At 35.4% G+C, this 24,879-nt stretch overlaps 1 protein-coding gene across 5 annotated transcripts in view; it reads right to left on the bottom strand.

Annotated features, from left to right (window-relative positions):
• PAN3 (poly(A) specific ribonuclease subunit PAN3) overlaps positions 1 to 24,879 on the bottom strand; it is an 81,059-nt gene that overhangs the window by 34,115 nt on the left and 22,065 nt on the right. For 4 of the 5 annotated variants that reach the window (XM_084535396.1, XM_084535395.1, XM_084535392.1 and 1 more), the window contains 5 exons: positions 24,061 to 24,127; positions 22,260 to 22,330; positions 20,038 to 20,100; positions 11,056 to 11,217; positions 2,444 to 2,594 (listed from right to left, as the gene is read on the bottom strand). In XM_084535396.1, the coding sequence (XP_084391522.1) occupies positions 2,444 to 2,594; positions 11,056 to 11,217; positions 20,038 to 20,100; positions 22,260 to 22,330; positions 24,061 to 24,127 (514 nt within the window). The remainder of the gene's footprint in view (positions 1 to 2,443; positions 2,595 to 11,055; positions 11,218 to 20,037; positions 20,101 to 22,259; positions 22,331 to 24,060; positions 24,128 to 24,879) is intronic. The other variant, XM_084535394.1, reaches the window with a different exon arrangement.

The following is a 24,879-nucleotide window of genomic DNA, read 5'->3' as shown; positions in this document are numbered from 1 at the left end:
TATGCTAGAAAGCACTTATCTAAGTAGATACGTGAAAAAGCAGGAATAGCTTTTTTCAATGCTGTGTCCTAATGAATATGTCAGGTATGGATACAAGTTACCCATCACAACAGATTATGTTTCAGTTTCTTCCAGTATTTCTGCATTATTGTTGACAAGACGGATGCAAAAAATATTTTCCAGGGACACTCAATTTTGTGACCAGTTACTCATGAAATACTAGATGTCAAAAATGTTTTTGATTTACACCTTCCTTGAGGCAGATCTCTTACATATCTAATTTCTGAGAACTTAATTTGTTCCATCTTCAAGAGGGAAATCAAAGGATTGTTCTCTACTTTGCAATGGTTGAATTGAAGTATGGATCTTTTAAAGAATTCCTCCTACATTTCCTTATTTAAAAGGAAATATTAATTTCCAGTATTCTGTAAACGAATGTAAGTAATCTTAATCTTATGCTAACATTTAAATCCTTAACATTTTCCTGAAAGCTGTTCTACTGGAGAACGTCTCCTTCCAGTTAAACAGTGCATACCTTTATTTAAAGGAAAACTCTTGTAGACTCTTTACATCGATAAGCAAAAGCAAATTCAAATGAAACCAAAAACAGACCTCCAACAACCATTTTAAAGACAATTTCTGAATACATCTAATTCTTTATTCTGATATCCAGTATAACCCAGATGGCAAAGTTTCCCCACAAAAATACTGATTTTGTGCTTAAGAGTCTAGTCCTCTACAAAGAGCAGCTCCTAACTCACCTTGAGGTAGCAGAAGGTTTTTGTGCTTGTATACCACTGGCAGCTAAGCCACTTAAAAACAAGTATCTGTGGGTATTATTTACACTGCATACTTGGTTCAGAAAACTCCACACACAGTGTAGAGAAAGAAGCTTCTAGAGCAATTCAAAGCACCCAACTCAGACTCCTGCTTTGAACTGATATTCTCTATAACTACACAGAAAGAGCAAGAAAACAAGCTAGTCTTGCCCGAAGTTAGCACTTATGAAGACTCCCAAACCTTCTTCTCCTAAACAAACAATAGTATTTGAACCTAGTTAGGTTTCAGCAATGGCATCTGTATTGTTCAGACTTCTAGTTGTTGTAAGAAGTTCTTTCATCAACAGTGTTATTCATCCTTTCAAGTATTACTTACAGATAGTAAAGAAATTGGACTGTGAAGGATCCTTCTGAGATCCCCCTGGGCACTTTCCAAAAGTAGATCATTTTACTGTATTCTATTTAATCCTTTATAAAATTTTCAATCCAGATGAGAAGGCTGAGAGGCATGTAAACACAACAGTTTTCCAATAAGACTGTACAGCACAATATAGGATGAATCAGACACAGTACTGTGTTATGCTCAGTTGGCCAGCAGAAGCACCAATCGCTTTCCCAGCCTGTTCCGACACCATCTCAGTAGCTAATCCTTTCGTATTGACACTGATTTTTAGTGCTGCTATCAGGAAAGCCTGAAGTTCTGTTGAACAGACAGTAATTGCCAGCACTGCTTTTAAAAACACTAAACATTTTCATTATTTGCCCTTTTGTCTTCTGGCAGCTACCTAATGCTGCTTCTTCCTGAGATAGATTGCCACAGGTTTAAGTACATACAGAAATTTGCTAAAGAATCTGGGATGGGTAACATCCAGACCTGCTCATCTTTTAGCTTGAAACTATTCCATTTTTCTACAAAGCAAATATTAGAATTAACTGTTTAAGGATCAGAATTTCAAAAGATATATGAACAGGTTGAAGTTTTAAAAAAAACCTTGTCAGTGTGAATTCTCTGACTGCATAGAACACCTTTAAATAAGAGCTTTAAACATGGGAAATAACCTGAAGTTGATCTTAAAAGTGAAACTACATGATATGACAAATACACTAACAGTTCAAATCATTTGCCTTGCCATTAGGATAAGCTTATGTTCTCTGATAGTTATGTTACTGATCAAAAATGTAAGCTCTATAGTATATACACTATAAACATTGAAAATAGTAGCATCTAGATTACATCCTCTAGAAACAAATCAAGAGAGCAAACAATACATAGTACACATTCATTGTACACCTCAGTGTATTTCTAGTCTAGAGCCAGTTTAAAACTAATCCAGGTACTGCTCTAGCAAGGACAGTGCAGAGCACAGTATGCAGTAATTCAGCACCTCTTTCTCTCCAAAAAAGCAGAGTAAATTAGTTAATTTCAGGGCTGCTGTGGCTGAACAGTTTTCCCAGCCTGCAGTGTGACTTCTGTTCTACTAAGAGACAGAAGTGATGTAACTTGGAGTTTATATGCTGGAAGATTTCCTCAAAATTAAGAGCTGAAGTAGGAGGTGACTAGATTTATACACATTAAACCTGATTATAAGCTGTCCAGGGTTATGTTTGGCATAATTATAAATTAGAAGAAGCAACTGTACCACAAATCGTTACTCTCAACTTACCTGGTGCTAGCCCAGCGGTAGCAGGACTTCCCATGGAGGGGTGAGAGAACAAGGCTTGAGAGAAGGCAGACATACTTGACTGGGATACATTACTCAGCCTGGAGGTTGATCCTCCTTTAGGAATAAACTCACTTGCAGTAGGGTTTGGTGTCTGTTTAAAAACAAATGTAAATTAAACGTTTATTTTAAATGCAAAGAGATGGACAATGCCTATTTGGTAGAAAATACATTCTAGGCAAGCCTACCAAGAGCAAGGGATATTTAAGTTACATACAGCTTGCTGACAAGAACAGAAGATACAGGAAGCTGGTCTGCATGAACAATTTTAAATAGTTTTTTGCCTTAGATGTGAAGTAGTGTTAGCAAGCTTTCCATATGAAGGGCTGAGGTATGAGTTCATATAAACACTTTGCAAAAGGCCTTCCATAAGCATTATATTATAGAAGTTGGAGAACAGACTTGACAGTAAGAAAGCCTTGCCACTGCTGCACAGACTGTTCTTATGTGACTTCAGAGAATTCATCGCAAACTAAGGAGCAGTTTCAAATTAAAGCAATAACAATTATGATCCTTTTCTATGAAATTAACTTGTTTTAATGATATATTCCATTTTATCCGTTAATTATGACTTTAAATTTGGTATAACAGAAAGAAATAGCATTAAAGTGACTGGCAAACATCTAAAATTTACTGATACATAAAACGTATAACCAACTTTCGATTTCTCTTAAAATCTGTGCTTTTTGGGGGGTGGGGGGAATAAGGGGAATAGGAGTTTCACAAGACATTATTGGAAGCAAAGAAATTAAGACAAAAACAAAACCAATTATTATATGAACACACTGAAGTGTTTGAAGATTATTACGTATTAATTGTCAAAAGTTTGGTATATGACGTCTAAACAAAAAGAATAAAATGAGAAGATAGTAACAACTTGCAGTAGATAAAAGGATACTGCGAAGATAATCCATAATGGTTTTCCAAAGCAAATCATATTGGATCACTTTGGGTTTAGGCAGGTTTAAACCAACTAAATATTTCAATGGTTAGTTAATTTACATTTTTACCAACGTGAACAAAGTGACAGAGAAGTTAGTGTCAGGTTAGAAAAGAAGTGTGATTATGAAATGCTAAATTAGTGCAGAAGAGTATTTGAAAAGTGGTGTTTTTTGGTGTGTTTTTTTTTTTTTTTTGAAACACCTTTATTTGGACAGGTCAGCCAAATATCATATGATCGATTTATTTCAAAGCACTGGAAAAGAAAAAGGATTCTAAAAACTGTAAACAAAGAGGATGCTCATGTTTAAAAACAAATAGTAAGAATATTCCACCTTCAATCACATGACCACTAACCACCTTATGTCACACATCAGTTATTCCATATGTGCACATGTCTGAATATTAAACAACAGCCATAACCAATTATTCAGACTATTGAATTAAAAACCACTTAGAACTTACATGGGTAAAAAGTTCATAGGAATCTTACAATTCTTTAATCCCACTCAGTTAAGTGAAGTTTGCTAAGTATACACTAATGCAACAAAACAAATGGTAAGTTGCATTATACAGACTAAATTTGTAACTGATTTCTAATCTCAGAAGGTAATATTCTGGATTTATCTGAATGTTAGGTACAGGAATAACTAAAAGAATGATGTTCCTCTAGATAAAATTTGGCATGCAACAAGTTAACCAATTCTGCACTGGAGTTGACAGAAGTAGTAGAGAGCTGAGCAGAATTTGTCCAGGTAGTGACAGCTGAAAATTCTGACAAAACTGGGACAGCAAGGGACAGAATTTGTAGCACCTTACTAAAAAGGCATTTCAAATGACTATGGAACTCAAGACTGTTTATTTAGTTATTTACTGTTAATACTAGCCCTGGCACATCCACAGACCTACGACATCTAAAAATTTTGTCAATTAGGCAACAAAGACAGGAGATAGAAAAAAATTCAGATTACATAAACGGAGAGAAGAAACCTTCTAGAAGATATCCCATACCATTCTGGTTAAACTTTTATTACTTTCACCAATTGATTTAATTCGTGCCTACAAAAAAGGGCTTTTTTGTTTTAAATGCATTCAACAAGTGCTCATAGACACTTGCAGTTTTGCTCTCTAAAACAGTTACTTACATATTCATTATCATTTTACAATGAAACTACTTAAGAACTCTAACTGGTAGATGGTTTGGTTTAGCCAAGTGGAAGAGAAACCTAGAAATCTGCTAGGGCAGGCCAGATTACACTGTAGAATTAAACAGAGTGGCTCAAAAGCCTGATGGAAACTCAATTTTCACTCAATGTTTAGGTGTCACAATTCAGGGTAAGAACCAAATCCTGATAAAACTGGGATGTTCCTATAAAACTACTTATATAAAATGCCCTCACTTAAAACAGGTTTGAATTGTGAAGCTAGATCCTTTAGTATAAAGGCCTGTTTTACTCCTGAGGTTACAAAATTGGAGTTGTAATTTTTTGAGCAATGAGGAAAGTCTTGGGTTACAACTGGAACCAATCTTAAATAACAGAACTTTCCAAATTCAAGCTGTTTTCTAGGTACAGAAAAAATATCTGAGCTTCAGAGTCACCATCCAAACTACACTTATCAAGCTAAATACAACAAAATTTTAAGAATTTGTGATGAAAAATAGTTAATACTTTGTCAGAAGATTTGAAGCTTAAGCTCCAGGCCATGTTTAAATACATGTTACATGTATTTGAAGCTGCAGCTCTTACATTTCCAAAAGCATACAAGCTTTCATCTGAACTAAACCATTTTCTCTGCACTTTGTTTCCAACAAACATAGCCCAAATACATCTATAGATTCTTCATATCTGAAATAAGTGAGGGAATGGAATATAAATGAGTGCTTTAATGCTTTATCTTTTTATTATTTTTCAAAAACTGTAGACAACTTTCCATAGAGTGAGCGAGCAAACATGCAAAAAAAGAGGAAGCCACATTCTTAATGGCCAATGATTCCTACAATTACGTTCCTGGTACTGAAAAGCATCCTACCTTCACTCTGGCAATAAAAAGTTCAAGTGTTAGTTTTACATTTGGATCAGCAATAAGCTTGAAGATCTCATTCTAAACGGGGAGTATGCTTTCAATGATACTGGCTATCTTTACAGTTTTCTTGATAAAACCTCACTAAACTTCCCAGATGGAGGGTAAGCAAAAAAATTCTTACATTTTAACAATGAAAAGAATCTAATTAGTGAAAAACATTTTCTCCATTCTGTATTATACTTAAATTTCGTACATGCCCGGTTTTATGACAGATTCAACTTAATTAGTCTTTATTTCCTGATCTTCATGCTAGACTGGGCTTAAAGGTTTAAGTCTGAGTAAATCAGGATTGGTAAAAAAAAAAAAAAAAAAAAAAAAAAAAAAAAAGAGAAAACAGGCATTAAAGACTTAAATGCTGTTAGTAATTAAAAGAAAGTAGATTCAAGAAAGAAATCATGTAATGAATTTAGTAATAAGGTGACATTAAAAACAAAAGTGAATGTACTTCCCGAAACCCAAACAAACAAAAAAGCAGCTAGTGCTGTCTGCACTATGCGACAAGACCATATCTTCCAGTTTCAAGTGTCTACAGAGAGGCACATAAATTATTTCAAAACAAACTCCAATTAATGTTTCTGTAAATGAGATAAAACAGAAACAAGCACAGCTCTGTTAGCTACTTTATTTTTTTTCCAAAAAATACCAAAATAAACTAACTAACAACTCATATATCCACTAAAGGTGCCAGCATTCATTTTTTCTTTCAGCTTGGCCAGTTTATATCTCATCCTGTTTCTCTAGTAAATGTATAAAAAATATTGTCAAACTAAAGCAGGGGCATGTCTTCCATAGGCATTATCTGAATTAATACCTGCATATCACGCATTCTTACCAAAATGATTCTGTGAGAAGATTTCACTAAAAACATATACTATTTTCAAATTCTTCATGAATGTGTTATTCCAAAAAGATAAGAGCCTCCTTTTAGTCACCTTTGTGAAGAAACTTTCAAAGAGACCACAAAATGGAGTCCATCCAACCCCGTATAAAAAAAAAAAAAAAAAAAAAAGAGATCTGTACTTCAGTATGCAAGAGAGCACAAAATGTTATAAAACATAAAAAGTCCAAATTAAGTCTGAATTTAGTCATGATGCAATTAGTGAAGATGGAACCACAAGAGGAGTAAGATGGGAAAGACTATAAAATGATTCATTTCCATCACCATTCAGCACAGAGTTGAGTCTGTCTTGTGGCTAGTATGTTTTAAACACTTAAGACAACTGAAGTATGGCGGTGGGGGAAAGAAATACACCTTCTGTCAGTACTACAGAACAAAAATGCAAGATTCCTTAAAGGAAATTGCAAATGAAAATAAAGATGGCTATGAAAGCTGAGGGTAGAGGATGAGGTATCTCAGCCGCGTGCCACTGCTGACAGAACTGCACAGCAGCATGCACCTGCACTGGATGTTGCAGTTGTATATATGAACAGCTTTCTGTAGTCTAGAGGATGACAATTCCCATTTCATCAACTAATTTCAATGCAGTTTTTCTATACCTACCTCAATGATAAACTCCTAAGGTTCTACTGCATGAATTCACAAATTAATCTGCAAATTGCCTTGAAGTACAGAGGTACCCTGTAACGCAGGAGGAAACCAAGACAAAGACTATGCAGCCTTTTAAAGGTCATGCAGGGAGCATACAGAAGTACTGGAAACTGCCCTTCTCTCTCATTTCCACTTGAGTGCCTCACAACAGAGCTGTACAGCAGTGGCAGAGCCGCAGCCTCCATTTCTGTGGCTGTAACACTACTCAGTTATTTCCAGTTACACACTACCAAAGGCCAGCTACCTAAAGCAAAGAGTAGGCAAATTTCATTTGTATTTCAGAAGAACGTGCTAATGTACTTACCATACTAAAAACTGGAAACAAGCCTTTTTGTCCTCTTTTTATGTTGTCCTTCACCTCCAAATTCATGCTGATCTGTTCTGACATCCCGAATTGCATAGTCCTGTAATGGTTACAGAAAGCCACCACTAAACTGTACCCAAGCTACGAGCAGGGCAGTTCTCTGCCAGCCTACTATTTGGCATAGCTTTCAGAATGTCTTATTCATTCAAAAACATGCAAGAGCTTTTGTTTTTTTTGTTGTTGTTTTGTTTTTCAAATGGATAGAGGTGCCATAGAAGGAGCTTCACTTCACATAGAGAGCATCGCGGCAATCCCTCCGTCTCCAGAAGGATTCCTTGATGACTGTGACATCAGAGAAGGACACATTCTGGGATGTCAGAGCAGCCCATCAGACACTGGAGGTTACCAAGGACTCCAACACAAATCTCTTTCCCTCCCACTACTGAATTTGTGCAACATGCTTCCTTATTGTAGTTACTGTCACAAGTCATTATGTTACCCACACAATAAGCTCTAGCAGTTCAAGGCCAGGCTGGATGGGGCTTTGGGCAACCTGGTGGGAGGTGTCCCTGCCCATGGCAGGAGGTTGGAACTGGGTGGGATTTAAGGTCCTTGCCAACCCAAACTGTTCTGTGATCCTATAAAAAATTTAATCTCACCAACATGGCTAGTTATAATCCAACATTGCTCTTTCAGAAAAGTTAGAGAGAATTTCATTTAAACTCAGTAATATGCGTTGGCTTAAGTGCAGACAAACGGTGTTTGCTCCACTTTTTTATTTTAACAAAATACCTGAAAGTATTGTTAAAACTATAAAGTTTAAGTCCATGTTTTTGATGGCAAATATTTGAAAAAAAATCATTTCTAAGATTTTATTTAATTCAGGAAGACAAAATGCTATTCATTGTGCTTATAAACTGATCTGTATAACAAAAAAATCATATCCTACTTCCTTATATATACTTTGATATTATAATACATGTATGTATCTCATGGCATGGTAGTAGCTCAGAACATTTCCTAACGCAGGGCAGGACATACCACTGAAGAATAAACATGGCTTTGTGCTTTTGCTTTTTATGGCACAACCCAGAATGCTGTGCATCCACTGTGTGGACCCCAGTTTTAAAGACTGGGTCATGCTTACATGACTAAAATAAATAAGTCTGGATTATAAATCCATAGCCATGCATGAGAAACAGCTCTAACTTTTTACAATGCATCTTGCAAACTACCTTGTTTAGTAGAACAGCCATTTTTCTGACAAAAATCTCTACACCTTTCAAAACAGCACTTAACAGCATGCCATGAAATAGGGTCTTCCCACACCCTAAATCGCACATTTGGAAGAGTGGACATTCAAATAGGCACAAGAGCTTCAACATCTGCACAGCATTAGAAGCTTTCAGCAATTCTGAGATATGTCTGCTTCTCATCTTCAAACAAATGAGAAAAAGATGCCCTCAAGCAGATGTGCCTTCATCACAATTCAACCTTTTTACTTATCATTGCTTAGCACTCATCATCAGCCTGGATTTAGTTTGTACCACTTATATTCACACCTGCAAAAACAGCCTGTCTTTCAAAATACTGGAGACCTATGCTATCTGTGGGTTCATGTCCAGAAGTAGAAAAAAAACAAAGTGAATCTGAAATCTCAATATGAAACTACCTCTTTTTTTTTTTTTTTTAAAGTGTAGTTTCATGTACCAAACTTCTCCAATAGCCACAGCCATTTTTTGTGCTTTTACAATTAACATTTCCAATTTTTAAAAGTTCTTAAGCTTTGTTTTAGCAGTGAGTTCAAAACTGTTCACATGAATACAAAGACTTAGAAGGATCAGAGTAACATCAAGACAAAATTCAGCCTCTTATCTATGTAGATAGAGCTTTATATACCCTGAACCTCATGTACAGTCTGTTTTCATACCCTTCTCCATTCACTCTTGCCTAATTTCACTATTACTGTGCTGTCCCTTCCTTTTTCCTATGCCTGGAACTTCCTTCTCCTCTTATTTCTACCAGATACGCATATACATACTTGTTCAAGTCCCACACCTCCACAGTAAACTATGTAATTGCATTTTATAATACAAAATCCTATGTTGTACATAGGTTAACTCATTTATGTAGTAGTGACTGGCACAATAAGGGAGCTTGGAATTGCACCAATGCCACTAACCAAAGAAAGCTTAGGGACCTTGAGCTTTTTAAGACATAGATACTGAAGACAATTGTTCCTGGCCAGAAGCTCCAAATCTCTGACTACTGGTTCTCTGGCCTCCAGAAAAAAAAAAAAACCACTAAGCAGTTCCACTTTATTGTTATGCAGAGTAGATCAATGACAACCCTTGACATTACACAGAACAGCAAGAGAAAACAATGGAGAAAAAAATGGGGCTCTTCCTGCTCCTTAGAAGCCCACTTGAAATTTAAAGACTGATTTCTCTCTCTCTCTTTCAGAGCAGCTGCCTACTAATTAGGGCTTGCACTCCCCATTAGATAAATGTGTTTAATTCAATCTGTCAATCTTGAGAAAAGCAATGCTTCACTGGCTCCAACCACTCTTCTGCAACCTTGCCTGGTCCGTCTACTGATGTTTCCTTAAGGCTTCGTCTTTTTCTGCTAGTGGCTTCTCTGCTTCCCCACCAGCAAAAGAACCAAGACTTACGCCCAAGCAACTGTGCAGTATATTATCACTTTGCATGCAACGTGCTGCCCATGACTCTGAATTTCAGCAATGCAAAGCTGTCCAAACATTAAGTAAAGCAAAATTCGTGTTGGTATTGCAGAGTTCTAATATCCGCTTCATGTTTGCCCTTCTGTCACGTTGAAAGTTTAGTGACACTAAAGAAATTTAAGGGGCCACAGACTCTAGCTGTAAACAAGTCTATTGTTGATTTACCCATTTCCATCACTTAAACACAAAAAAGAAAATCCTTGCAATGACTAAACTCTTTGAAGAACTTAAGTTCTTTTTCTGAAGAATCAAAAGCACCACTTAAGTGCAAAATAGTAATAGCAGCAGTGTTGTAGTTATGACAACTATAATAATTTTCATCTAAACCCTTTCTAAACCCTGACATTGAGCAGATTCTTCCCAGACAAGAATCACCCTCCCTTATCATGCTAAGGACAGCCTGCTACTTCAGAATCAGATATGCTCAAGTCCAGCTCTTGAAGAGAAAGTCAGGAATAAAGAAAGTAACACAAAGGTTTTCAGCACAAGTTGAGAAATGTAAGCTATCCCAACATGAAACTTAAGAACTTATACTTTCTCTTCATAATGGTTACATTCCACACTGCAGGAATTTTTTTTTTTTTTTTTTTTTTTTGCATTTTGTCAATCCTTTTAACAAAGCTTACTAATTTTCACAGTAAACACTTTGCTCACGTGAAAATTAAAATATGAGATTGTGTTTGCTTGCTTTTAAAACACACGATTGTTTTTGCTTCTCCTCCATAGAATATAACAATCAAACAGAGTATATGATACAGGGATGGGTAAAGAGAATAAAACATCTGAGTCATTCTCCTCCGGGGGCCACTATGCCTGTTTTGCAAAAGATTTTATCCTATCTCAAAGCATATTTGGAGTAACCCCTTCTAACATTCTCCAGAATTTAAAATCAAGCATCCAAAGTACTGAAAATTTGACTAATAAAAAAATAATTTTACCTGTAAATTGTTTTCTGTGACTCTGTTCCACCAAACCATATTGATGGGTTCTCCTGTTTTACACCTGTCAGCCAGACAGCCGATAGGGTTCTTTGATTTTCTTGCTTTTGATCCCACCGGAACTATCCTCTCATCCAGCATCCCCAGTCGATACTTCCTGGGCTACGAAAAAGAAGGAGAGAAACCAGGCCACTCCTAACAACCCTCATCTAAAGCTACACTACAACAGGCGTCACACTGATTTCATTTCTGGATTGGTGGAATAGGAAACAATTTGCAAGTAAAATTTATCTGAGACTGTTTCCTTTCAATCATTATTATTTAGTTGCAATAAACAACGTTTTTCAAAAAAAACTTTAGGGACTGCTAATTATTTGTAAGCAAACTTTTCCATCACAAGTCAGCCACTGAAATGAGTATGCATTTTCAGGAATTTAGTAAGAATTAGTTTTAAAAAATCCATATTTCTCTAACAGATACCTTCAACCACATCATAATACTGAACTCTAATAATTCCCTTAAGATTTTTACTGAAGAAGAAGCCCACATTGACTTTCATATGCTTCTTTTTAAGTTCAGATTTCCCAAGACTCATCTCCTGAAGATTAACAGTTTATTTATTAATTAATAAAAGGTGAAGTTGAGAAGCCAATTATAGAACTCAGTAACAAAAACATTTCTGCTCAAGTTAATATTCAAAAAGTAACTTCAGGTACTGTCTTAGGTGAAGGCAAACAAATTACCATGATAAATGCATAGGAAACAAACAAACTTAAGAAAATAAAACATGCTTTAAGTAGTAAACATGCAGGAGATGTTTAAGCCTCAATAGGAGTTAAATTTCTATTACATTGCTAATGATCTCTACAAATAAAACTGTTTAAAAAGCATGATATGAACATTAAATTAAAAAAGACACTGGAAAAAAAATGTTAAAGACTTTCACACAGGTGAGGTTCAGAAGTTCTCCAAATTGCTCTACGCTTTCAAACCAACATGTACTTTCTCAGATAGTAAACACAACCACAAGAAATATTTCAGCACGCAGGTTCATTTAGACCGAGATCTTTTTTATACCAATTACAGCAAAACCTAGGGGCTTGTGTGTTTTTCTTTTGCTGTGTTTTTGATGTGCAAGTGTAAATTAGCACTGTCTGGACATAAGACCACTTTTTATTAATTGAAGTTTAACTTACCTGTAGTCAGTTATCTACTTCTTCTGGTAAGAAATCTTAGCAAGATGTACCTTGATATGCATTTTAAAAATGGTTCCTCAATAAACAAGGTGACAATACAATTAAAGACTTCCCACTCATACACAAAGAAATGGTAAAATACATGTTGAGACTATAATAAACCAGCTGCAAAGTCATAGCTTAAACAAATTCCCTGATCTCATTCCCTGAAGTCTTTTAGGCTGAAAGTTTTGGAAAAAGTTAACATTGAGACAGATCACTCGTAGCTCATTTGCCTATAAAAGAACAAGAAGCCCAACACTGAATATGAACTACAAAGGCAAGAAACTGCATAAAGATCAAGTTAACCAACTTTCATAACAATTAGCAAGACTGAATTTCAGTTACAATTACAAATTTCATGCACTGTGGTGGACAGGTACAAAGCCCTTCCATAGCTCAAGCTGATCCCAGTAGAGCTAAATACAGGTTGTTTATGGGAAGAACCACTCTACTGTTGGACCACTTCCCATCTTAAACTACTACTATCATAAATGGCAAAGCTGTAAGGTCTGAGAAACCGAATATATAAATAACACAGAAGTTAAGGGCAAGGTTTGAATACAGTATGCTATTTTCTTAGCTTGGTTATAGGAAATAATAGCATCATGAAGATATCTACTGCAGCTTGCTTGGCATCTTCCTCAACTCTCGATGTTCTTCCAGGCGCAGGGCGCTATCTGCCTTGGGCTATGGGACTACAATCCAGCTTTCAGTCATGTTTTGATTCATAAAGGGGTTTTGAATACTTCATAACAAAGAGGTGATATATAAATATTTGAAGAAGGAGAGCCAAAACAAAAGAGCTGAGCTTTTGTGGAGGGAGACTATTTCCTTTTCAATGTGATTCAGGTTCCAGGCAGCAGAATAGGCTTTGAGGGACCACATTAGGGGGCTGGCAGAAATAAAGGTTAATTCTATGCCATAAATCAACTTTGAGCAAATATAAGCTCTTAAACCAGTAGTTCACAGTCTTACTGAAAATAAAGAAGTCAAACTAAAAAGCCAGAGGGTGAGTGGGAAAGACAAAATTAAAATTTCACTTTTATTACATATTACAAAACATCAGCAGATTACAAGCCCAGCACTCCATTGATAAAACAATACAACATTAACATTTGGGGGAGAAAAGTCTTTTTGCATTTAAACCATTCTAAATTACACTGATTTTCAATGAGCAAAATTGCATCTGAATCAGAAATCCAATTAGAGTTTACATGAGACTAGAAAACAAAGTATCTGCCAGGAGCAGAAATTCTATAGAAAGGAAAGAACAAATAGACTGAGCAGTTTGAAAAAGACAATCAAGTTGTCTACACTCCTGCCTCCTACACAGAACAGCAAATAAAGCAGAGACAGAAGAGCGCACCTTGGAAAAAGAGCAAGAACTTAGCATCTACTGATCATTTCTGAACTGAGGTGTCTACCTAAGAAAAGGAAACATGATCATCTAGACAAACCCAATTTCTTGGCATGGGTCAACTTTTTTAGATGGTTACAAAAGCAATTGCATCTTTGCTTTCCACAATGCTTTTCTGTAAGGTACAAAAACCCTGCTCAACCATATAGATGAAGGGATATATATATATAAATAGAAATCAATGTGCTGAGTTATATGTATTTTTTTAGGGAAGTGGCTAAAGCATTTACATACTTCATAATCCCTAAGCAAGCATTTCCAAACTACGCTGCAACTCCCAAGATGGTTACATGTTCCAAATGAGTTGTGAAAGGTCAAAAATACCAATTTTAAAATTAAAAATAAAGGTTAGATTTCATATTAATTATTATAGTTTAAGAGGAAAAAAAAAAAAAAAAACAAAGCCAAATTACTACAAGGCATTACTGGAACAGTTGAGTTCCTCCAGGGCAAAGAAGTAAGAAGCAATAGTAATTACTGGTTGCAAATGTTTACATGAAGCAGGGAACAGCTAACTATGTTTAATTGCTAGCAACAGCTTGGCTCCCCAGGGTGAGAAGGGTAAGCATTTTCAACCATAGATAGTAATTATAACCCTTGCCCTGTGAAACCAAGCTGCTGCCAGCAATTAATGGTAGGAAGCTATTGGTTGGCATGATTAGAGGGAAGGTGTTATATATTAGGAAAGATCAACCCCCAAAGTCTCAGAAACATTACACTTAAACAAGAAATCCACTCTAAAAACAATGAGGACCTGAGTAGCATCTTCATATCAGAATACTACTACGGATGAGTAACTTAATTAGCCCACGCTAGAAAATTTTTCTCAAGTCAGCTTAATTACTTGCCTCCCATTCATTCAAAAGGAAGCTTGGGAACATGTTTAGCAAGTCTATTTTCTTCCTACTATCTGCTGTAACAAGGTTATGCCTCACCCCTAGTTTCTCCTGTTTCATGGACAAGAAAATGCAACTAACATACATTAGGCATTGCCCCACTCCATCTTTCCAGTTCAGGGGCTGGACACACCAATGTTATAAGGCTATCCTAGAGGGGAAAAAATAAAATCTAAAAAAAGGTTTATGAAGATTCAAACCATAAAGACTCCTCCTGTCTAATAACCTCCATGTAATGTTTAAGTCTGGATAAGGCAGAAAACCAAGACAGACTATTCCAAAATTTTGTTCCACTGAAGATCCGTAGTTGGATTATTTGGGATCACACATGCCCCAAATTATATTTCTGCTCCCCAAAATGTACTTACACTTTGATGGGCTTTGAGTATTTAGATTTCCAAGACGATTTCTATACCAAAACACGCACAACAAAGTTTAGCATACAAACACATGAGCTGGCCATAGTGTTTTTAAAATATTGTGAATAACCTGAGCCCTAATAATAATCTAAGGCTACATGCATATACTGAAGCAAATACTTCATGGTTCTCTATCACAGGCTGACTTAAGCAGCATTACCTTAAATTACCATAGCAAAAATAAAAGATACCACAGTAGCATTACCTAGGACTCATCTCTTGTACAGTGAGTTGACTGTATCATGTACAAACATATACTAGCATTATATCGTCAGACAGGAAAAACTGGGTATACCATGTTTTATTTTCCTTGCACTGCTACAAAATTAAGAAATGTGCTTTTAGTCTCAAATGTTGACTTGCCTCGTAGTATTTCAGTTTTGTTTTGCTTTTTAAACAGAAGTTAGTATCAAGTAGACCATTAGAAAAAGATTAAATGCTCAGCTACTGTGCTACTCTACTCAGCCAACATTTTTATTTTCTTTCTTAAAAACTAAAAGCTGACTACAAGCCAAGAACTCCCCTGGCAGAGCTTGCAAATGACTCCTGTTAGATCAGAACTCTCCTCCTTCCTTCCTTGTTTCAAGCAGCTATCATCGGTGGAAGTTTCACCCAACAGCCATAGCAGATCAGCTGGAGTAAGACAGGGAAACAACCAGCTATCGTTATGAACTTCATCATGGGTATAGGGGGAAAGAACAAGTCAGGGCCAGAATCCATAAACAGGCACAATCAGCTGAGTAGCATTCTTAATTAAAAGTACAACTGAACAAATGGATTCATCAAGTATTACCTTAACACCTACCTTAACACTAGGTGGGGTCGCTAGGAATACCCTTGTAGATTTTTTAAGCTGGTAATATGAAAAAAGGCAGCTGTCTTGTCATTGCTTTTTAAGCCTTGGAGCTAACATTGCTACAAACCCCTCGCATGGTTTAGGATTTGGCTAACCAAAGTACTCTCTCCACTTCCTATTTCATTGCAACCTCTCTTTGGTACACAGGCAGCCAACACTCGTTTATCTCGGCTTCTGAATGTTAGAACCTTTGGAACCTGCTTGACTTCGAAAATCCACAGAAAATGGAATAGTAGCCTAACTTTTGGTCTAAAAGTTTCAAAAAACAAAAGTGTTGTTTAAGAAAAAAAGGAAAGTATACCAACATTTACAATGTTTATATACTTAATAATTTTACTGTTTATAGTGCTATACATTGAAATTCCATGCAGCCTTTTTTCTTCTTTTTATTGTTCATAAAACCTTTGTTTTCTCTGGGAATAAAGTTTTCTCTAGTTGAAAAGTATCATGTAGAGACAGCAAGAAATATTCTTCTGAATATTTTTGATTATTCTTTGAATATTTTATATTTTTATATATATTTAATATATATATTTTATATTTGTATATAAATATATACAATATTTTGTATATATAATGTTTATATACAATATTTTATATTTATATATATTTATAATATATTTATTATATTATAAATATAAAATTTATATTTTATATTCATTTAAAATAAAATTTATATTTTATATTCAAAGAAAGCTAAAATGTCCATATGGCATGGAAATAGCTTTCACCCCGCAACATATGTAATCATTGCAACAAAAATCTTGCTTCAGCCAAATTTGAGTGAAAGCTCCAACAGATCAGGCATTACATCTTACAGCTAAGGAAAACTTCTCAGGTGTGAATGCAAAAAAGTATTTCAGGAGCATGGAAGTTGAAGACGTGAAAATCCTAAAACATTCAGATGGAGCTAAGTTGACATATCGAAGTCTTGACTCAAATTTTGCAGCCAAGCTAGGTCTGCGTATGAATCACAAAGAGCTACCACAGTCACTGATGAAGTTCTTTGCTAAGGAATTACTATCACCTGCTAAATTGAAACAAGCTAGCAGAAAAGCGGGCTTTTTCCATTACCATAGCAGATAGCTCTATGTAGTGAAGACTTACCAGAGGACCACCATCCCAAGACACAGTTAAGAACCAAAAGTATAGGGAAAAGGACTGAAGATTTTGATGCAACTTCTACTCTATTCAGCATATGATTTCTCAAAACTGGTGTACTTTTCTAGCTGTTTTAAGTATTTGCATAGAATTTTCAATTACTGTGAACACAAGCTTAAGAAATCCTCCAATTAATGTACTGCAAATAACTTACTTGAAGACTACTTAAATATTACCATGGAAAGAGTCAAAAAAAGCTTGTAAATATAACCAAAAACATCTTGCACATTCAAATTGCCTGACAGAGGTCTAGGTGGCTAACTACAAAAAATAGACTTAAAAATGGGGAGTGATGGTAGCTTTTGAAGTTTTAGATGTCTGTAGTTCATACAATACATCTGACCTGCTTACACACAAAACCAGATCTTTTTTTTATGCAGTTCTATGGTAAGTGCTATGCTGTCAATCCATCTTATTCTGCTCTTTTCCTTCAAATACACAAATAGGGGAGGCAACAAAAATATAATGACTCATCAATATAAGCGTTCAACATTTCTAAAAGAAGGTGCTTTAATAACATGATTTCTTACATAATAATCACTAATCCATACACAAAACTCAATGAGAATAAAAAAAAATCACTCGTGTCATACACATACCATACTATGTAGTATTTACTAAGATAGCAACAGTACACAACAAAAAAACAATTCCAAAGAAAATTGTACACCAGGTCAACTATCATATCCTTAAAACACATTTTAGACAGAGGTAGACTTCATACTACCTGCAAATATTTACTAGTTTTCTTTAGAAGCATAATCTTTTTTTTTTCCTTTTTCCTTCAACAATTTTTTGGCATCACTTACCAACTGTGATGTTTTATTATTGCAATAGAGATGTATAACCCCAGGAGGAAAGTTTCAGGTTTTGAAAGTTAAGTTTAGCCCCCCAGGTGCATTATAAAGTGTGTGCAGCCAAAATTTTGCAGTTTAAAACACAGTGATGTGAGGTGATGTTTGGCAATGACCTCTCAGCTACTCAGAACAAGCTGCATGCTTTTGCGGTGGTATTCCAGGGACCATGGAACATTTTTCATTAAAGGTAAATACATCAAGACCAAACAGCATGCACAGCTCTTCAATGAACACCACTGAAAACTATAACGATGATGTACCAGAGGTGTCAAGACAGAGCTGGAGAAAAATACAGCTTCCCAACAGGTAACAAAACTAGATGGAGGACAGGACACTGAAAAATAGGCTGGAAATGGTTTAGATCTTAATAACTTGTTTTCTATACAACCTAGAGTTAGCTTTATTATTTTCTTTTAAGAGGAAAACTCTCCTTGTCCTCATTAAAAAAGCCTGCAGTTTTTTGAACTAGGCTTACCAGCAATCTTTTGTTTCAAAATAATGTCGTCTGCATATTTAGTACTGCTGATCAAAGTATATGAATTAAAGAAGGCTGCTGTCCACTCCCACTTGCAGTATATCTCTACACAAAACACCAAGAATAGCAGAATCCTATTCTCGGTAAAATTCAGTCCAAATAATCTCTGCCATAATTTCCATTCTAATTAGAGTATGCTGTCCTGGCTTTTAGTCACCTAAAATCAGTGGAAGAAGTTCTAAACAGAATTTTGTAAAACACATAAAACAGCTTTAAAGTTATATTGAAGTTCTGTTCACTACAGCAAATCTGTTCAGTCTTTGCAACCTGAGGACTAACAGCAATCCTCACTTTAACGACCCTCCTCTAAGTGTGACCGAAACATTAAAAAATTAAACCAGTGTCAGGAGCTTTTCAGAAGAGTTCAGTTTCCATGAGGATTGAAGGTATAAAAAAAATAAAACAAAACTTTAAAAAATAACAATGTTTTCCACTATCCTTTAAGGCTGACTACTGAACAGTGGTGGAACCGTTTAGTCCAGATTGGTGGTAACAGTCTCAGAACAAATTTAAACACAAGCTTCATCACTTTGTTTTTCTAATACATTAAGCTGTCATTCACTTGGCATCAGATTCTCATCAGTTATGTTGCACATATTTTTATGAACTGTTTACCAGAACCACCAAAATGAATGCAAACAAATGAGTTTTCCAGACAGATTATTTCCAAGTTTACAGAGGAACTTTTTTCTAGATAAAGATCAAAGCCAATTTAGGAAAAAACACCCAAGAACTTCAGATTCAGAATGTTACCCTATTTTTAGCAAGCGTAACATGTATTTGAAGAAAAACAAAAAAAAAAAAGTGACATCATTATTCTCAGGGAAGAGGGTTAGTCTAACTCTAGCTTTTGTTCCATGCTTCACAAATCCTATTTGTGCATTGTAAATTAATACTTACCTGAAAATCTCTTATAGGAAATTCACTTTAAGGTTGCTTGTCTTACTGCATGTAGAGTTACAACAACCGGACAGTAAATCCAGCAGGGTTTACAGTTGACAGAACCTCCATCAAGGCTCCATCTATAGAAATACTTAGCTCCTTTGATTTCATTTTAAGTATCCTATAAAATGTCTTTAAATAGTAATCTTAGCTTTCCTGGAATCTAAAATTGAAATGCAATTTAATAATTTCTAGACAGAGAAAATAAGGTTTATGAACATTCTTGAGGTTAAAGGACTACGTTTACTTTTCAAACAAAAGGTAAAATTGATCAAATTTTTAAAAAGCTGTAACCAACGTTTTAAAACATGAAAATAATCATAAGCAACTTCAGTAGCCTAGTCACTACTAAAAAAGCAAGGATATTAAGAATTCTGATCATGTCTTAGTTTTAATATTTTATTATCAAATATTTAAGCTCACATGGCTTGCCGGCTGTTAAAGGGCTGCCAGAATAACACAATCAGTAATATTCAGAGACAATATTAATAAACTTAAGACATCTACATATTACAATTTTTTATTTATTTTTTTTTAGAAACTATTCATGGTTTTATACAAACATCCAGTTTTTACATACTTGCAAGTAACTTAATTCCAAATATTTAAAATATCACATTTCTAATTTGTAAAGCAAAACAATCACTCTTTATTCACTTACCAAGACTGTATTATATCTGTCCTCCAAGTCAGTGATAAACGAAGGAAATGCTGGTTTTGCCAGCTAGTTCAGAACAAACAAAACCTTAGCCCTGGGCTCTTAGCAAGAAAACTGAAAGGTTTTTTCAAATAGTAGATGTTGTAAACACCTACATTTGAGCTAGCCACCAAGGCTCCCTTTAGAGTCATTGAACAGAAACGTGCACTTCTGGAAGGTTATCTAGCTTGTGTTACAGCAGGTATTGAACACTGGCTATTTAAGTCATGTTGCTTGAGCTCTGAATAAAACTCAGTTACTGGAGTAGGGTGCAAATCACAGAATTTTTTTAAAAATACCCAGCACTCAAGCATTTAGTTCAAGGAAATGTATGACTATACTTGAACGCTGTACTCAAAAAAAATACTAAAAATGGTAAGGAACAACATCCAACTATTTGCAGTGTATTGTCTGGCTGTCAAGTCAAACAGCCACAGCAGAAATTCATTTCTGCTAGAGATTCATTTCTAGTAGCTCTATACGTCAAGTATTATCCACTTCACCACTCATTGACATTAGCCTCATCTACCTTGCTTTTCTTAATGTCAGCCAAGTGTTCACTTAAACTGCTCGTCTCTCTCTACTGACTATAGAGGGAGCCTTGACGCCTAGATTTTAAGACAGTTCCAATCATATTAGATGAAAACCTCCCCCTTACTAGTATTATTTAACAATCTTTTACACAAATATAGATCACAAAATGGAAGCCATAACAAACAATAAAAGTTTAATAGGAAAAGCATAACGACACCCCTTTCAATTAATGCCAGTTATGTCTGAAATATTAATGGAGGGAAAAAAAATAAGTAAATCAGTTTCACAGATAAATGCCTCTCTTGATACTATTTTTGCAGTAAGTGGTTTAATTGCTGATTCTTTCTTGGGGAAAAAAGAGACCAAGTCAGAACAGACTTTCCATTACTAATTGAGCTTTAAGTTTCTTGAGCTTTATATTCAAACATTATCTGGTTTGCTTCCATTTTGTACTGTTTCATTAACTTTGAATTAACAGTCAGTATTAGAAGCAGTGTTTTAGTATGCTTTTGTATGTCATTTTCTTTTGAGCATATGGTTTAATATGCATACACATAAATAGAATACAATTTTCTTTCTTACTGTCCTCATTAACTGGGTAAACACATAGTTGTTTACATCAAACTTCCAGTACAATACAGCTGGCATTAAGGAAAAAGGCAATTGAGAGATTCCATCTAGTTTGGATGCATAATATTGGGAAGTTATCATTCTACAGCTTCATTTTAGTTCAAGAAAAATAGTCTGATGGACCAACTATGGTAATTATCTTCATGCTCAATCTTCACCTGCAGGAACGATACAGAGCTTAATTGCCAACACGCAAATAAAGCTCTATGAAAAGTCACAAGCATGCTGATACAGCATGCTTTCAAAAAAAGGTATTATTGACTACAGGAAAGTTCAGAATCATGTGGCAAATAAGATGCAAAACATGAAAGTCATCACTGAAAGCAAAATCTGATAACTGGCTGGGACAAGATAATGTCTTTTTTGATAAGAGACGGTTTGGAAAAATAAGAAGTAATTCTGGTGTAAACCAAACTTACTCTTATTCCAGCCACTGTGCTTTTAAATGGGTAATTAGGAAACAGCACAGCCTGAGTTGGCACAGGTCAAAGGTATTCAAAGATGCTCTTTAGCTTTCAGCAGAAGACTTGTCAATAAAGATTAGAGGGGAAAAATACCACACCTTATCTTCCCCATAATATTATTAGAGTATCTTTCAAACTGAAGGCATTTCAAACAAAGAATTATTTTGACAGCACGGACAAATAAATGGGAGGAATGATTCTTCTTGTATTCAGAACTTATTACCATGAAGGTACAAGATAATCCAACCACCTGCAAGCCTCAGTGCAATAAAAATAATTTGTTTTTAAATGCAATGGACCATGCCTGAATTTTCATATTCAAAGCATTCTTATCATCTTCAATTTACAAATGCTTGGAATATTTCCTAATAGCAACAGTCTGATCTGGTGCAACACAAATGAAAGGGATCTCATTTATATTGGCAGTGAATTAGTAAAATAAACCTAGTAACACTAGAAGAATCATCCTTATTTCACCTAGCATTTCAAGTTGTTCCAGATCTTCTTCCCTGTCAACTCATGCACGATTACACCACTTAAAATTTAGCTGTTGCCTACCTTTCTCCTTTGAGACACGGTGAGGGCAGCAAAGTCATTAAACAAGGATGAATTTGGTGAAGTTAGTGGATCTGTAAAAAGAGTGTAAAACATGTTATACACCTACATATATACAAAAAAAAGCTTACAATTTTTAATTTGTTTGAATGGAAAAAAATCCCTCAGGCAAAACTACATTTAGCAACACTGTTGAAAACTACAGCATTTGTTAGATTCCATGCAACAGCATAAATGAAACAGTGCTCATTAGCATAAATGCAGTACATTTAATTGCTGTTGACACTATTTAAAGTCCACTAAGATTTTAAAGCCTTCATCTCCAGTTACCTGAACTTAGTCACCTTCAGCACAACATAGCATTACAAATAATGGTGCAGATGTTATGTCACACACAAATTTAAATCTGATCTAAATGTAGCAGAAGTCCATACTCTACTAGAAGCTTTTTATTGATTTTCTTTCTCCCTGTGTATCCCCTCAAAAATTGAAGCACCAAAAATTGAACAATCACAGATGCAACTTAAACAGGAAAGTCCAAACTGAATTTATATAATTATCAAATTTATTGTTTGCAGGTAGCATTAATTTATGTTTTAATGAAACACTCTTTAGCATTCATCAGTACTCCTTTATAAGCTAATACTACAAGTGAGGCACAGCTTAGGAGGGGAAAAAATTAGCAGGACCAGAGACACAACAGAATTTAAAGTGGTTTCCAAAAGTCAGTCTGGTTTCTCTCCTTCGCATGCATCACCATCACTATTTGGCTTGTCACACAGTCAAACTGACTGCATTTAAAACTGTAGAACTCCGCTGCCTTGAATAGCTAATTGTGCAGTGGGACAAAAGCACAAAACCTACTGGAAATGAACTAGGAGGAAGAAAAACAAAAACAAACTTGGCTTTCAAATTAATTTTCTAGAACTATATACTACCATGCTTTACCAAAAAAAAAAATAAATAAGTGTAAGTAGCCTAGCTATAGTTTCAGACATGCAAATGAAGTTCTAGAACATTATTAATACACCAATTTTCAGCACAGCAACATTTTAAATGCCATAAGGGAATAGTGCTCTTCTTGAAAGAAGCTGGCTTGACAGCTACAGCTGAAATAATCTGCAGTGCCTGTTATAATTTGGAAAGGAATTCTGAAAAGCACATTATACAAGTTCAATATACCCTTCACAGTCATCTAGTGAATATGCAGGCCAGCACTATAGAGACACCGTTTGGTTGAAAAAACATGTTCCCAATAATAAGAAAAATATTGTAAGAGTTGAAGTACTGCTTAAAGGACAAAACTTGGTATCTATTAAGATTTGTCAGTTATGTGATATATTTCACAAGAATTGTATACCCTTGAATTCAAGATTAAAAACCTGTATATTCATTCCACACAGCAGCCTCCTTGAAAAACACAATAAAAAAGGACATCACCATGGAGCAACAAAAGCACTTAAGCTATCAGTGCTTTATGGAGGATATCCAAGCTAGCATCTCATGTGAAACGACAAGACCAATAGATTGCATTTTTTTGTAGTAGCAGTATGTTTTCTTGTTGCTGTTGTTGTTTTAGTTTTTCCCCACTGCAGCAAAAAGGCGGCTGAAAATTTTGAGTTCTGTAGCACTTCAGCTTTGGACTACAAAAAGTAATCATATAATACCCTATAGCGGACAAGAAGTTCTCCTGCATCTTAAATCATATCAGAGGAAAAAACCTATCTTCAGTCTCAATTTTACCAAAGGGAATCTCTCAAATTTCCAAGTATACTTTTGTATGTATTACTTTAAAAGTGCTTACCATGGCCTGCGTACTGCTTGGCACTGTCATTGAGAAGGCTAGGGGAGCTGCTGCTATTTGTCATCCTCTGCAAAAACAAAAAAATTGTACATATAAAACTACAAAATATTAGGACGAATTGATAATTGAGACGGTATGTAGAAAGTTCAGAAACTGTTTGTAGTTGACAAAAATGTTTAGTAAAATACAGCATTTCACATGAGAACAATGAAAGCCAAAACCAACTGTATACTAAAATGAAACTCTATCCTCATGAATTACTTCTACTTTGGGAGGTTCTGCCAAACCTTTGGTTTTCTTCCTGTACATCGCCAGCATTAGGTAAGCCAGTCCTTTATTATATTACTGTAACTCTTCCCTGTATTATACACTGTAATCACCATATGAAGCTTTTCTAAGCAAAAATATTCAAATAAGTATATTTGACAGTTCATTGTTTTTTGTCTGTTTTTTAAAAAACATTAACAGTACCTTTCAGCAAAATCATGCAATTCTTGTAAACCAGCAGGACACTTGAAAGCTTCTTAGTATTCCTCCTTCGCCCCACCTGCTTCTCCTGCACTCCTCCACAGATACCAGCTAGCAATCAGCTGGACTACAGAAAGCAGCACTGCTCGAAGAGCTACCACTGCTTTCATGTAAGAGACAGTGTCCCTCTACTCCTCTAGTCTCCCAGCTAGATGGAAAAGTACAAGAAGAAAAGCACAGCAATGCTAGGAAGTGTCCTCTCCATCACCAAGTGATAGTACGAGTAGCTTTTTTTTTTTTCAAACCTCTTCCTAGGCATTCTTTTGGCCCCCATCAACTAGGAGTCTCCCA

The sequence above is a fragment of the Aythya ferina genome, assembly GCF_964211825.1.
Source record: "Aythya ferina genome assembly, chromosome: 1".
Classification (NCBI taxonomy): domain Eukaryota; kingdom Metazoa; phylum Chordata; class Aves; order Anseriformes; family Anatidae; genus Aythya; species Aythya ferina.
The sequence above is the reverse complement of the archived record's forward strand: the minus strand, read 5'-3'. Positions and strand labels throughout refer to the sequence as shown.